At 32.8% G+C, this 17,196-nt stretch overlaps 1 protein-coding gene and 1 long non-coding RNA gene across 5 annotated transcripts in view; both read left to right on the top strand.

Moving 5' to 3' along the window:
* The window catches only part of LOC139526892 (retinol dehydrogenase 12-like), a 47,782-nt gene that overhangs the window by 21,055 nt on the left and 9,531 nt on the right, over window positions 1-17,196 (top strand). For 2 of the 3 annotated variants that reach the window (XM_071322039.1, XM_071322041.1), the window contains one exon: window positions 13,007-13,781. The exons of the other annotated variant lie outside the window; for it this stretch is intronic. In XM_071322039.1, the coding sequence (XP_071178140.1) occupies window positions 13,007-13,196 (190 nt within the window). In that variant the 3' untranslated portion in view covers window positions 13,197-13,781. Of the gene's footprint in view, window positions 1-13,006; window positions 13,782-17,196 lie in introns of those variants that run through there. 3 annotated transcript variants of the gene reach the window in all.
* On the top strand, window positions 5,261-9,292 carry LOC139525929 (uncharacterized). Of its 2 annotated transcripts, none has more exons than XR_011665051.1 (3): window positions 5,261-5,437; window positions 7,343-7,541; window positions 8,959-9,292. It is a non-coding gene; the product is annotated as an uncharacterized lncRNA (long non-coding RNA). The 2 variants fall into 2 exon arrangements; XR_011665050.1 differs by having other exon boundaries at window positions 5,264-5,437; window positions 8,956-9,290.

Here is a 17,196-nt window from a genome sequence, read left to right as displayed (position 1 = left end):
TCCGATTCCAGTGACCTAGTTGATTCTGCAGGTGGCAGATAGCAAACTGCTATACAGAAGCATACATCGTTCACTTTAGAATTAAGTTTAATCCATAATACTCCTTCATATTCTGAACTCAAAATATCGCAATCAAAATTTTCTAACAGGTCTAATTTCACTAGTAATCCTACTCCACCGGATCCCCTAATAGCATTTCTGTTAAGATTTTTTCTGTTATTTCCATAAAATTTAAAACCATTTATTTCCAAATTTTCGTCACGACGTAAAAAGGTCTCCGTGACGGCAAACACATCACAATTTGAATACTCCAGTACCAGTTTCCGGAACTGCGAGTTGTCGTTTGTCTTCAGTGACCATCCCCGTGCGTTCCAAACTCCAAGCCGCAGTAACTCCTATTGTTGTTTCTTGACGAGACGGTTGCCAACTATCTTGTAATCTTTCTCCTTACCCATTTCTCTCAGAACTGTCCTGAAACTGGCTTGTAAGTTTCTTGTTTCATATGACTGATCATTGTCTATGTAAATATTTTCGTATTTCTTCACAGTTTTCAATTTGCGTTTGTTCTTCATAATTTTAGATTTATCATCATAACTGTTCGTTTCAACAATAACAATGCCAGGGTGTTGGCCTCTTGTTTCTTTTCGGTGCATAAGTGGGGACTCATTGACTGCCTTAGAGGGGTCACGTCCAGTCATGCTTCCGTGATTCCCTATATAATCTACCATTTGTTTCCCAAGATTTAGGAGGGGGGCTGGTACACACATATATATATAAATATACCTCTGCGGCGGAGCCAGCCATTTGAAAAGGAGGGGGGTCCCAACCCAGTACAAAAGGGGGAGGGGGTGGTTCCAACCATATGTCCCCATTCAAATGCATTGATCGTTCAAAAAAAGGGGTGGTTCCAACCCCCGAAACCCTCCCCCTGGATCCGCCACTGATACCTAGTATCACAGGCACTTCAATGTCTCAAAAAAAATTTCCTTTATACCTTAATATAACACGTGTTATATTAAGGTATATAGGAATTTTTTTTTGAGACAAGTGCCTGTGCCTAGTATGCATATAATTAAGAACAGCTTTGAATATATGCATATAAAATAATGGTACGTTTAAAAACCGTTCAGGATCTCCTGGTTGCACACAGGACATTAAGTAACTTAGGACATGTATATAAATAGTAAGAGTTCAGGGTATACATTCGATAACTAACATATTTTATAATTTTGTAATTTTTGTTTTGATAAAATCAAAGACATATAATACATGTATTGAGACATATATAATACATGTGTCTCTGAAAAAAATCAAACCATCTTTAAAGAAGTTATTTCAGTTTGAATCGACTGTCTTTTGCATTAGAATTCCAAAACGTTAATGTTATTTTCAAATGCCAAAACCTGCAAGAAAGAACCATTTATATTCGGTGATTTTTACACTAAACGTTTTCGTAATTTGTTTTAAAAATATTAAAAAGTACATGTACATCGTTTTTTCAAGATTTGTATAGTAACTGGTTTAATTAAGTCCCCTTGATGAAATTTAAATTGCGAGACGCTAATTAATAAACTTTGATCTATCTATCGGCATGCGTCGTTATTTGGGATACGTCACGGATGACCGATGGTCATATTCAATACGATATACCAATCATCATTTGAATTTGGTCAATTGATCTTTAATAATTAGGACTAATTGGTGATGGCAGAGAATAAGTCGCTGGTGATGGTTAAAAACATATAGAAGTAAACTTTATGAAAATATATGAATATGCTAAATAATTTTTTTTTCCGAAATAATAATTAAAGACGTTTAGAAATAACAAATTTTCACAGTTGGGAAATTTTCAATTCAAGTTATTTCATTTTGAAAACGTTGAAAAATATAGATCTTATTATATGTACAATGTGGGACTTGTTATAATGAATATTATCGCCAATATCACCATAATTACATAAAGAACAGATACAATATTCTTCTAAAGAGTTTGCCATCTAACAATTCAAAATGAAATGTTGAGTCGAAACTGAGGTACCTAATCTATAAAAAGAATCACTATTTTAGTCGAAATTAAACTGTATATATTCTTTTTTTCAAAACTCCTGAAATAATTTAACATTATCTATAGAGAGCTTACATATGCAAATCTGTTTAGAAGGATGTGAGCGTAAATAAAATTTGTTTATTAGCCCCCCCCTTTTTTCCTTCTTTAAAATTTAATTGTAAACGATTTTCTTTCTTAATTTGTGTTTGCTCATTAACTGGGGTTCATGCTGTCAAAAAACAAAAATGTCTCCTTGTGTAAAAGTTATTGATAAAAAAAATATTTGAAGCTTCCAGAAGAATAACGGTACGTCTAAACACCGCTTGAAGGACCTCCTGATTGCACTCATGACATACGAAGTGCACTCAGGACCCTTTATAGTCATCGCACACAGGATGAATGCATATATTCTTTATACGCTTCTTATTTTAGAGTTAAATTTGATAGAATTTGAAATCGAACTTAGATAGATATGTTACATTTGTAATTCTTAGAAAATAATAAGGGCACGTGTCACTGATGATCACTGATTACACAACTACTGAGCCATGAATTATCCAATCAACAAAATTAATTGGAGTATCTTTATTGTTGTTTTATATATTGTGTTGTTTGTACAGTGTGACCATGCGGGAAGTAATATTGTGACGTTTAGAATGAATATCACGATGTTTTAAGATTTTCGTCTTTTATTAAAATTTCGTTCCATAAATTTTTAAGTTTTATTCTTAATTTTATTATCATGTCCTGGACCAGTAATTAATTCTTTGCACGAGTTTGAAAAGGGAAATAAATGTTCATACTTTAATAAAAGAATTTATATTAATTAAACTTTTGTATATGGAATCCGTTCTTAACGGTAAAAGCCGTACTTTTCAAACAATCAAACTCATATACATGTAGTTAGATGTTATTTCTCATTTTTATCGAACTTGTCCAGGAATTTTATTTTTGAGTTATACGAATATTTTAAGAAATCCGTTTTTATTAAGTTTTTTTTCTCTAATTAAAGTCGTGTTGTCCAGTTTCACAAGCCTGAAACGAATTTCAATGCGAAAATAAATTCTGAAAATGAACTTGTCTCCGTTTTCGTCTCCGTTTTTTGAAAATTATGATATTTTGGGTATAATTATTTCTAAAAAATATGTAAGTTAGATTGTAGTAGAGAGAAATTATAAAAAAGATGATGTGGTATGATTGCTAATGAGACAACTATCCACAAAAGACCAAAATGACACAAACATTAACAAAGAAAGACTATTTCGAAGACAGTTTATTGACACGAAATCCGTTCAAACCACGACTAAGTCTTCGTGCACAGATTTCCGTTAAGGTTAAACTGAATATTGTACATAATTGTCTTCTCTTGTATAATGGTTTGTTGAGAATAAAGATATACAAATGTAATAAAATTTGATATTCAGTCAACATTGTGTTTAATTAAAAACTTGATTAAGAGAGAGAGAGAGAGAGAGAGAGAGAGAGGGAGAGAGAGAGAGAGAGAGAGAGAGAGAGAGAGAGAGAGAGAGAGAGAGAGAGAGAGAGAGAGAGAGAGAGAGTGTGAAAAACAAAAATCGAACTTGTTACAGAAGAGAGAGAGAGAGAGAGAGAGAGAGAGAGAGAGAGAGAGAGAGAGAGAGAGAGAGAGAGAGAGAGAGAGTGTGAAAAACAAAAATCGAACTTGTTACAGAAAAAAACGCAACTATAAAATAATTTTCTTTATTCGTGAACTGCAAAACACAACAAATTAATTTACCCGTCATCATGAAAAATAAACTGATAACAAAACATCGAATGAGATATATATTTTATTTTTTCTATATGCAAATTCATGTTAAAGGTAAAACTGAACTAAACAATACAATTCCTAAAAAAACAATGAAGATAATCCAATCAATTTTGTTGATTGGATAATTCATGGCTCAGTAGTTGTGTAATCAGTGACACGTGCCCTCATTATTTTATAAGAATTAACATATCTATCTAAGTTCGATTCAGGCGCGGATCCAGAGGGGGAGGGGGGTTCCGGGGGGTTGGAACCCCCCTTTTTTTTGGCCGATCAATGCATTTGAATGGGGACATGTAGCTGAACCCCCGCCCCCTTTTTGTCCTGGGTTAGGACCCCCCCCCCCTTTTTTAAAATGGCTGGATCCGCCCCTGCGATTTCAACTTCTACCAAAATTTAACTCTAAAATAAGAAGCGTATAACGAATATAAACATCCATCATGTGTGCAGATATGAATACGGTAATGGGTCCTGAGTGCACTTTGTATGTCCTGAGCGGTTGTTTAGACGTACCCGAAGAATAAATCATTTCCTGAACCTAAAATACATTTATCTGTTATTAAAGAAAATTCGCCTAAAACATTCTCTCATATATTTAAACAATTAATTGTAAAATAATTAATTCAACGTCAGACTTTCTGTCTGTTTACTAATACTTTTCTTGTTCAGTTTAGTTTATACCCATAATAGATGAACGGAAATAAGTACTTTTTTTAGGAAAATTTACAACTAGATGAACGGAATTAAGTACTTTTTAGGAAAATTTACAACTCAAATTTTCAAAAACAAAATTCTACACTTTTTACCTGGATGTTTTTCACTGTCTCGAAGCCGCAACCGTTGACCCCGTATCAAACGTAGCGACCAACACCTCACATGACGTATTCTCGATGTTGAGGTATTGACAATATACAATCACATTTTTCAATATACAGCAAGTAAGTAATTTGGTGTTGAATGCCAGTAGATCAGAATTTGTTAATTGAACTTTACCTGTTTAAGGGGCACTAGCTGCCAAATTCATGTTCCTCATCGATTTTAATAAAATTCACATAACGGGTATATAGTGTTGAATTGTTTATTAAAATGTTGCGCACAATCTTGGCTGATATGCATAAAACCATTATATTTCATGACACTGCATGAAAAAGAAATTGACTTATCGCATAATACCAGAACCAGAGACATATATATTGTATCTAATATCTCTGCCAGAACTAAAAAATAAACTACCGTAAGTCCACATAAGAGGGTATGGATGTGAATTGACAGAATAGAGAACAAAGGACAAAGAAAAAAAGGAATAAAGAATAGTGAAAGAAAGAGAATAATGGAAAAAAAGTGTAAGTTATTAAAAATATAACTAAAAAAAGAAGACAGAAAAAAAGACACCCCTCCGAGACGAGCCTTTATACATGCACTGTTATTACCCAAGGTTAATTTTACGGCGGCTCATTTTATTTTGGCTTAGAAATAAACATAATTGACAAGTTTCCTTCCCCTGCATTCTCGATCCCACATGTAAATAGCACGGTGATTTCAAAAAGACATTGATACATCATTACAACACTTGCCGTCAGTATTTGAATATATTGATTAAGAAGGTATAGAAGATTAAGGCACGCACACTATTATCCACCACTGGCCTAAATAGTTAGTCCGCAAACAACGAGGGTCATAAAAACCCAGCACTTTGAACACAGCCACCGGCATGGTGTGAATCTGAAAGCTTCCCACTATCCATTTCTACCCATAGGCATAGAAAACTTTTGCCTTTCATTTATCAAAAATGAAATATGTTGATATTAATGGTATATAAGAATTATTGGGGAATTCAAACCATTCCTATTGTAAGTGATAATACTAAATTTATATCAGGGTGATTGAAATGAGGAAAAAAAAGGGGGGATCAGGAGTTCAGGGCCCCCTTTGGGCCCCACTTATGAAAAATTCTGGATCCACCACTGTGGTCATGGTGGTCTTCAGTTGTATTATCTTTTAAAAAAAAATTACACCTGTATAGTGTATATTCTTTAGTGTAAATCAAGGGAAAATACTGTGAACTATCTGTGCATTGGGGCTTATTAAAAGGTATTTCGGGGGGAAGAAAGAAGGGAGGGTGAGTCCATGGGAGGTAATCCCCACCCCTTTCAATTTTAAAATATGCTATTATCTTGTAAACGGTCCAGATCCCCATTCCTAAACCATATATATTCTTGAATGGGACGATAAAACAAATCAAATGAAATTAAAAGGAGGTCTTTGGGGGTTACCCCACCCTGTTCAATTTGAGAATGTGCTATTATCTTGTGAACGATCCAGATCCCCACCCCTAAACCATATATATTCTTGTCGGGGACTATAAGATTAATAATGAAATAAAATAAAAGTGAAGTCCCACCCCCTCTAGTTTGAAAACTTGTAAACGGTCAAGATCCCCACCCCTAAACCATATCTATATATTCTTGTATAGAACAATAAAACATATCAAAGGAAATATAGGGAGAGTCCATGGGGTTCACCCCCACCCCCCACATGTTTGAGAAACTTTTAAATGGTTGAGATCCCCTGTCATCCCGTGGTTAGGTGAAAAAATTTCAGGATCCCTGATCCCCACCCTCAAACCATATATATTCTTGTATGAGACAATAAAACAAATCCAATGAATATCGGACCATCCCCTTTGTCTTGGGTTGGGAACCCCCCTTTTTAAAATGGCTGGATCCGCCCCGGCATACCATCTAGCTAGCTATAAAGGCTTTAAAAATATGAAATCAAACAAGGAAATTAACAGTGTAGGCAACTGTTTTGAATTTAAAAAAAAGTCTTTTACATAGATATAACAATGTTAAATTTTTTGTGCATTTATTTTTGCTTATCCTATTTTCAATAATTGACAAAATTGCATGATTGAATATTGTAATTTAAAAAAAATCAGCATACATGATATAAAATGGGAAGTGGAAACTGGGAATTAGACAAAGAGACAACAACCCAATCAAAGAGCAGACAACGGCCGAAGGTCACCTATGGGTCTTCAATGCAGTGAGAAAAATTCGGCACTGGTCTTCAGCTCATAAATATGTATCAGAAATGAAAACGAGATACAGCTTTCAGTTGTCTTAATAAAAATCTTACAATAAGTTCTGAATATCAGAATATACAGTATTGCAAGATTCTCTCAAAATGTACACATAGAGCTGAAAAACTGTTAGTGACTGTAAAATTAATCATGCTTACATAAAAGTCCATGGAGTCCATCTTAATATGCATACTCTCGTACAAAGGAATATAAGTATGCAATAGACATCAAGTTTTCAAAAATTACGACAAGATCTTAATCAAGTAATAATTTCGGTTTGTTTAAATATTTCGGAGGTTAGTATGACCTCCTCTTTGGTGATGATGTTTTCGTTTTAAAGTTGGGAAAATTGTTTGTACATGTACCAACAAAAATAAAAACACAAAGTCAATCTAGAATTATGTTTTTTTCATTTTTTTATGTTTAGGTTGTCAGCAAGATGAAAAGGACAAGTATGCAGTTCAAAATTCAAAATGTGGATAAGTTGAGGTTCTAGGTCTTACCTTTGCAGATTTTCATATTTTGCATGAATGAATTCAAAGGTTATATGATGGACAGCAGAGAAAGAAAAAAAAAACTTTTCAATTATCCTGCTCCTGGATAAATGTAAAACATCTTGTTTTTCGGTAAGTTTTATGCTCTGTTTTGATAGTGTTAGTGCATTCATCTTTCCAGTCTTTCCTCTAAATTGTAAGTTTTTGGTGAGTGTTCACCATGAATTTCAGTAAGTAACTTGTGGATTTACATGTATATACTCAAAATGTAGTACTAATATTAATGGGATTTTAGCATGACATCCTTCCAAATGCTTGTTAATCATGTTTATGTTCCAGAACATACAAGTATTTGGACTGTACACATACAGTCTGCCCAATTTTAAGAAGTTGGTCAAGTTTATTACAAACAAATGTACAGTACAGATCAACATAACTGAAATCTTTAATAGATTAATACAAAAAGTTTAATTGCAGTTAAAATAAAAACACAGGTTTGGTCGAGCTGGTACCAGACAGTACAAGTATACTTTAAATGGTCTGACTGTACACATATGGTGGGACTAAGTTCTGGACCGTAAAAGTAAGATACGAATACTGATATGGTCTGGAACATTTATACATGTCTTAAAAAATAATATCAAACACATTGGTGTTTTTGAACTTGGTAATAAGTTATTTGATAGAACTATAATGTTTTGGGATATCAAAATCAAAAATATCCCATTTTTACTTTTAATAAAGAAGAAGATTATTGATGTATGTTTAAATGTATATTAAAATGAGACAGCAAGCCAACAACACAAAAAATAAGGATAAAACATACATATTTTTTTGTATCAATGTTATAATTTCCAATATGTTCAAAGAGTTCAAGGTATTTTTTCATTGAAATAAAACACAAATTGAAATCTGTCTGAACTTCAAAAGCTTAAAGAAATATTGTTTCTGTTGTCTGCATTTTGTATAATATATTGCAAATTCTTGTGAATAATGGAATGTTATTATAGTTGTCTAAAGTTTTAACATTGATCTTTATACTGTAAATTCATAAATTATTGCGTGCATTTATTATTGCGATTCTGTCATTTTAGACTTTAATAAATGCGATTTTAAATTTTACGATTTTGAGAAAAATCCTGTTTAATCCATATAAAATATTTCATAATGCGAGTTTAAATTATTGCGTTTACAACTCCGTTGCATTTTTCGCAATAAAAAAAAACTCGCATTAATTCCAAATTTACAGTATATATATATATTATGTATATAACTTGGGAAAATACCCAAATGTTATAAAGAAGAATAAATTAATTGATTGTTATATGGTATTAGAATAGGAAGATGTGGTATATTGCTAATTTGACAACCCTCCATCAGAGACCAAAGGATATAGGCCGTTAGCAACTGATGACACTGGACAACCTTTAACAATCAGTAAAATCCATACCGCATAGCTATTTTTATTGAAAATCATATTATTGCTACATGTATGAAAACAATTTTGTATAATCCATTACTTTAGATTTTATTGGTTCTTTTTCAGAAGGATTGAAATTCACCACCTAGAATAAATGGAGAAAACATAGAAACAAGACCAGAATAAATTCAAAGACAAAAGTTGGATCAGTTATTATTTTCATCACTCAGTCAATGATTTGAAGTTCTTTTAAATTCCAAAAAATATTGAAGCCACAATAATGTCAAAGTTATGTGCTGAATGTCCAAAAAGTGGACTATACCATCAAACAATGCTGGATGATAAGAAACTATTAATGTTTTGTGTTGAGGGATATTGTGAAAAAAATAGATTTACTTAAATAGCTACTAGTATGTTAAGCCTAACAATAGAGTTTTTATTGATTTCAAATGGCAAATAATTGTGTTCAAGAAAGTATTCTATAATTCATGAATAAACATATATTGATACTTACATTATCTGCTTTGTTGTTTAAAAGTTTAGTTTTGAACAGTTAAAGAACAATATGCTAAATTAACATTTCCCAAGAAAAAAAGATATTCAATTAAAAAGATTCATCTTATAATAATTTACTACCAAATAGAATACATTGTAACATACACATTACTGTTTATTTATATCTATATATTTACAATTAGAATCCCATAGGATTTTAATTTGTCCCATGGGATATTTAAAATCCCATGGGATAATAAAAATCCCATGGGATTTTTTTTGTCCCATGGGACAACAAATATCCCATGGGACTACAATAATCCCATGGGACCAAAAAAAATCCCATGGGATTTAACCAAAATCCCATGGGATAATGGTAAATCCCATGGGATTTTGCCCTGTCCCATGGGATATTGAAAATCCCATGTTTTTATAATTCAAATTGCAAAATAAGTATGAAAGTAACTGTAGAAAACCAATGAAATTATTGAATCCCATGTAATTCTGCACATTTTGGTTATATACATGATATTGTAGCTCTTGTTTGAGGCGGCGGCGGATTTGCAAATGAGTGTTTTGCAAATTAAAAGTGTCCAGTGTTTTTATATGTTTTTTTTTAAACTTACCAGTTTGATTTTTAGCAAAATTATCTTTAAATACAGATAATAATTGTTTGCATAAAAATTGTTTCCAGGATCCAGCAATACTGATGTGTTTCTTAAAGTAAGGAAATCGAAGGAAACGGGTTATTTTTAGACATTTTACTGAGAGAAAAAACTCGGCGGTCTCAATGTATTAAATGTTAATAATTATAGGTCAAAGTACGGCCATCAAGACAGCGCCTTGGCTTATCCCGAACAGCAATCTCAGGCTCAGACAGCTTGTTTTTGCATAAAAATTGCTTCCAGGTTCAAGCAATACTGATGTTTCTAAAAGTAAGGAAATCGAAGGAATACGGATTATTTTTAGCCATTTTACCGAGAAAAAAAATCGGCGGAGGGCTGCGCCCCCTCCCCCAACCCCCACTCTTGGGGCCTCATTCGGCGGCCGCAAATTCCCTGCCTCTCCTGAATTCGAACCCTAGTTACGGCCCTGACTGTCTACCATCTCCATGCAGGGGGGCCTTGGTGGCCAAGTAATCTAAGTAATCTACTTCTGTAATCACTAGCCAGTCTACACCGACGCTGAGTGTTCGAGCCCTGCTCGTGGGGTTCACCCGACTTCAATCTTAATCTAACCAGGATTGTCAGTTTTCCTATCGAAGGTCGGTGGATTTTTTTCCGGGCACGTCAGCTGCCTACACCATAAAAACTGACCGCCACAAAATAGCCCAAAAGTGGTGTTTAAAGGTGGCGTTAAAATACCAACAATCAATCAATCGTCTCCATGTCTGTCACATATTTTATTCAACTATATTATAACGATATTGCTCCCCTTTGTAAATGTATTTTCAGGGGCGGATCCAGCCATTTTAAAAAGGGGGGTTCCCAACCCAGGATAAAGGGGGGTTCCAACTATATGTCTCCATTCAAATGCATTGATCGGCCAAAAAAGGGGGTTCCAACCCCCGGAACCCCCCCCCTGTGGCTCCGCCACTGATTGTATACTTTAAATAATCATCCGTGAGTCAGTTACACACAAACAAACTATTTACAAATTAGGAAATGCAGTAGGCTAACTATGGATAAGCTTTTGTTAATATATGATAACAAAATCATAATTTGATGCGTAGGTGTACAAGGGAATGCTGGACATATCACTTGTAAACTCATAGTTAACAATTATTGTTTAGAAAGTTTAAGAAAGTTTATTAGAGATATTGATAATACTCACGTTTTGCCAATAAATAAAAACGAAACTCGTGTGTTTTCTACATAAGAAAATGCCCGTACCAAGTCATGAATATGACATTTGATTTTCATTCGTTCAATTTAAGAATTGAATGCTCTTTTTTGTAAAGGAGTAGGTCCGGTAAGACCCCTTTTGGCCCCCAAATATAGCAGTTTTACAAAATTGTTAAAATGTAAACTTTTATTTATTAATTGAACAGCAGAATGCTTCTTTTACATAAATATATATGGGCTGTTTTTGACAATACAATGCACAATATGAAACATGAATGAAACATGAAAACTTAATTAAACGCCTATTTCTACATATACAATATGTATTCAATGGCGTTGTACATAAATGACATATAAAATACAAAAATACTATACAAAAATACAATATGTATGTACTATACCAAAAATTGAAAATATACACTGTTATACACAAGAAAAAAGTCAGAAAAGTTCAAAATAATTTTCGAAATACAATGTTTTCAACCGACATTTAAAAGTATCCAAAGATTCAGAATTTTTTACATTTGTACCTAGTTCATTCCACAATTTTGGCCCAATAGTACTAAAGCTTCTATCTGAAAAAGTTTTCTTTTTGTTATATGGAACTGCATAACAACCAATAGATGACTCTGACGACCTTAATGAACGTTTCGACTCTTGAGGATTTAACAAATTGATCAAATATGACGGTGCATTACCTACATGACAGTTGTACATATATGTTAAGATTTTGAATGTAATTCTGGCTTTGATCGGAAGCCAGTGTAAGTCAAACAATGCCTGCTTAGCACTATCATACTTAGAACGGTTTAACACAAGTTTGGCACACATATTCTGTACACGTTGCAATTTATATAAATCAGTTTGTGAAATTCCAAAAAGTATAACATTGCAATAATCTAAATGTGATATAACCAAAGATAAGACCAAAGTTTCAGTTGCTTCTTTCGATAGATAGGATCTTATGCACTTTATTTTGTAGTAGTTCATCATTGCTTTTTTACATTTTTTAGTAATATGGTCTTTGAAGTTTAGAGTCTCATCCAGAAAAGCTCCTAAGTACCGTATACATGTTTTTGATTTTATAACATCTCCACAAAATACATAACATATATAAAGGTTGAGGATGAACACGGATGCGGCCACTTTCATTTTTGACAAAAACCATCTGAAAAGTGACATTTTTTTGCATATTTGGTAGATTTTTCATATTTGAGCTTGAATCGGATCGTTTTAAATGGCACAATCAGTTAAAATATTTCACATCAACTAATTGAATCAAATAAAATAGACTCTTAAGTGTTTAAAAAGTGGTCAAAATCTTTCGTCAGATGAACCTGAAATTTGAGGCCCAAATCGGTCCTTACCGGACCTACTCCTTTATTGGGGTGTAAACGCGTTGACCGAAGTACATTTTGTATGAAGCGCGGGAGCGCTTTATACTAAAAATGTGCGCACGGTCAACGCTTATACAACCCTATAAAGTTACAAAAAAAAGCATTCAATACTTATAATTACATTTTTACATATAGGATCATGAAAACACGCCTTTTAGAAAGTTTTTATTTCATTTACCTGTGCACTTTATTGTGGGACCTCGTGTCATCATGAATAAAAACTTGCATTGTGTAATGCAATTGATTAAGGAATATCACGAGATTGCTAGTTAGCCAATCAGAATAACGTATTATAATGAAACATACATCTAATGTAATTATTGTGTTATAAATTTTGATTATGCCTTTTGATAAGCTCGTTCCGTTTTGAAATTTCGTTGGAGTTCGGTATTTTTGTTGTTTAATTTTTGGTAAATTTTATCATTCTATTTTGTTTTCCAGATTTATTAGTTTAGATAGTGCAGGTGGTGCACAGACAACAATTTTTGCAGCTGTTGACGAATCTTTAAACTCTGTGACAGGAAAGCATTTCGGTCATTGTAGACTTGCCTGGGAAAATAAACTAGCACAGGATAATAAAGCATGTCAACAATTATGGGACTATTCTATGAAGATGTGTGGTCTTACTTAATATTAACTGGATATGTGCAACTTGAAAGTTAAAAATACGAATTAAAATCTGTTTTTGCAAAATGTATGGAAAAATTCAAATATTTTTGTATTTTTGTATATTTCCATTTTATCCTAATTAGAATTATATTTATTTAGTGTTCGTTTTAAATGTAGTTCATATTTTGCTATTTGAAAAAAAAATATAAAAACATAGGCCAACACTCCTATTATCAAGCTTAACCTTTCTCAATTCTATTTTGTAAGGATTATGCATAGTTATTGACTGTCCCTTTGGTATCTTTCGTCCCTCTTTTAATGATAATGCAACGTTAATAGAATTTGATTACGCAACGTCATTTGCGAAACAGGTCGACAGCCGCAACGTCAAATGCTAATCAAATTGCTGAATGCCATTTTGCACAGATTTATGCCATAAATGTTTCCCAATAACTGAACTGCCAAAAACGACAGCAGATAAACATTTAAAGCCTTAAAGTTTCAACCGCATAATTGCCAAAACCCATTGTAATGGGTGGAAAAACGACAAAATCAGAAGGTGCAAAACAGAACCCAAAACGTGCCGAAAAAAGTAAAATCACAAAAATACTGAACTCAGAGGAAAATTAATTCGGAAAGTCCATAATCACATGGCAAAATCAAATAACAAAACGTATCAAAAACGAATGGACAAGAACTGTCATATTCCTGACTTGGTACAGGCATTTTCAAATGTAGAAAATGGTGGATTGAACAGAATTAGTTGACCTTTCTGACAAAAATGTTTGCGTTTGTTACAGGCAGTCATTGCTTTTGACGGTAACAAGTTCATTGGTAAGAGGAAAACCAGGGTTTCAGTGTATACCACAACATTTGAACATTGAAAATGACGTAATCAATTCATCTTTCGAACTGGGATTTTGTTTTCAACATTGATGTAATGAAAGAATTTTCTGTTCATAAGTTTGTTTACAAAATATTCCATATTTGAAAATGGGAATTAAAAAAGAATAATCTAGTATTGCATTTCTAAGGTCGGTCAGTATACTTTATAACAATTGTTTTTTCACTCTTCAGCCTGATTGTCGGGATAAATTATGACAATGCAATTAATGTTTGATTTATTTCATTCATATCAAATATCTGTCCACATCAAAAATTCAATGTAGGATGGAAAACCAAATTCTATTAGATTTTTCCAGGACCCCCCTTCCCTTGTAACTCAAATTGGAAAATATTGATTAACAGGTATTATTAGTTACATAGTGTGCTAGTGACCTAACACGATATATATGGGGTCAGTAAATTCCATATGGGGTGAGAGCGATGCTCGAATCCCCATATGGAATTTTCTGACCCCATATTTATCGTATTAGGTCACTAGCACACTATGTAACGAATTTATCTTACCGACTATTTTAACATTGGTATTAAGACTAATGGCCTATAAAGTAACCAACTCTTCAATACCGTTAGTATTAAGAACCTACTTCCATTGGTCTATACAAAAACAAATGCCAACAACAACTACTTGTTAGCTTTAAATGTGTTTTATTAATTCATTTCAAGCGTTCATCATCATGATTGCAGTACTGTTGTAACCTTTAAAGATTTTTCCTCAACACCCACTACTAACCGCGTGTTGAAATAAGTCCCGCCTCCCAACTAACCTAATATGGAATATACACGGTCTCCACGCAGTTGCTTTTAACCAATCATATTCCTAGAAATGTATAGGAAGTAAGATGAAGGCATATGCCGTGACATATTTTTTTTAACTGAATTTTATCAGACAATATCATGAGTGTTGTTGCAGCACCATTGAACATTGATTGACTGTTAGTTTCTTAACATTAAGAGGACGAGTTGAATAGTGGTCATTGCAAAATCCATAGTGACTGTAGTGTACATGAAATTATGTAATTCAATAAAAAAAAAAATACTATACAACATTTGTCATCCTTTCTCAGTTATTCTATATGATGTTCTAATCTTGATTTTATCTGTCTTGTTTTTCACTGATATTCAAATTGCTATTTAATTATGATTCAAATGACATGGATACCGTTTACATTTTAAAATTTTCTGTTTTTAATGCTCTACCACTTCATATTTGAGTTAGCCTTCAGACTGTTTCATTATAGTGTTACTCATGAATCTTATGTAGACGAAATGTGCATTTGCCGTACCAAAGTATAAGATGAGGTTTTTGCTCCAACGAATGACTATACTGTATGATGTATAACCTTTTATTTGTATGAAAATTCAAAATATATTTAGGATCTAAACTTCTTATGTGTTTCTATAATCAGACATAACTCAATGTAGGATAACAAAACTTGCAGCCAGTCTGACCCCAACCCCAAACTATGTGAATTAAAAGAGGGACATTCAAACTCATAAATCCTCATAATGCAAAAGGGTACTTTGTTTATTTTCCATGTTTAGCTTTAAGACCTCATAAGCTATTGCGTATCTGAACAGTTTTTGTGGTTTTCCATTACATTTGTTTGATATTGGATGTATTCAATACTGCGGGGACGTTATTCCGTAACAATCGGATTATTTATAGCAATACAATCTATATAAAAGTATTTTGTCTTCTTTGAAATTTTAGAGATCAAACAATCCCCAACACAAGCTGTGTACGATTGCTCATCATAATTGTTGTCTATAAAGTAAATAACATGTCTTTCAGGTTAAATGAGACATATACATGATGATATCGATAAAAATCTTTTTCACACACTGTTATACGTGATCAAAAGACTGCTAAATAGTTATCAAAGGTACCAGGATTATAATTTAGTACGCCAGACGCGCGTTTCCTCTACATTAGACTCATCAGTGACGCTCATATCAAAATAGATATAAATCAAACAAATACAAAGTTAAAGAGCATATGTGCACGTTGTTAATACATATATATTGGGTAGCTAATGTCTCATTTTAACAGAACAACTTACTTTAACTGGTCATAAGAATAATAACCAATACATTCTCTATCATCCTGCGATGAAATTCGTTTCTCCGTTGTTATATGTTGGTACTGCATTGGTGATTTGTCAGGTTGAAGGTAAGAATGTATAGACCTGGTAGGAAATACAAATACAAATAGTGAATTTCTTCTTACGATGATATCTGTTGACGACTATGCGATGAGCTTTCAATTGTTTATTTTTGTTTCAAGACTACGCATGGATATAAACTATTGATATTTGGTGTTTTCTTTACGACATGTCAATCATATCGGATTTTTTGTTTCTAATTTCTAGTAAATTAAACCAACCAACAGTATTTTAAATATCTCGTTACATTTAAAAAAAAGCTTTCTACAAACATCATATACCTGTCATACGTAAAGTATTGTTGCATCACTATTGTTAAACAAAGTATATAGAACAAAATATAAAAAAAATGAAGTTACTTTGACAATATCAAAAGGTTATATCCAGTTTATTATACTGCGTCTTACAGATTTATAGGATTTAGAATTCACTCATACATTATTGTATTATTCAAAATTATCAGTCTATGTTCTACAATGACCACTAGTCCTTTACCTTCCATTTGATACCTAAATTACAAAAAATATATTTTGCAAAGTTGAATATTAGCGGCCAAGCAATCACATAATCAAAAACCTGAGGAGGTTCATCATTTGATACAATGGTTCATTTAATAGTATAGAAAGGTTTGGCATTTCATCCATATTTTTGTGTTGTATTTTGAAAAGCATGGCATTTGTGCAATATACATGTTTTTTTATACATACAAGTCTAAATTGAAAACTATGTTTAAGCCTACGATTGTGTTGGGTAAAAACCGCAATTTTTATACGTGTACATGTAAAACTAATTTCGTTGTAGAAGGGTTTAAATACAGCACAAACAACATTTTCCAAAAGATCAAAAAAAGTGAAAAAGTATATTTAAACAAAACGCATTTGACTAACAGATCGAACAAATGATGTTCTTTAACCCTGCTGACTACCATTGGCGGTTGCCAAATAAAATTGATCA

This window comes from Mytilus edulis, chromosome 6 (assembly GCF_963676685.1).
Source record: "Mytilus edulis chromosome 6, xbMytEdul2.2, whole genome shotgun sequence".
Classification (NCBI taxonomy): domain Eukaryota; kingdom Metazoa; phylum Mollusca; class Bivalvia; order Mytilida; family Mytilidae; genus Mytilus; species Mytilus edulis.
Note: the sequence above shows the minus strand (reverse complement) of the source record. Positions and strands in the feature narration are given on the sequence as shown.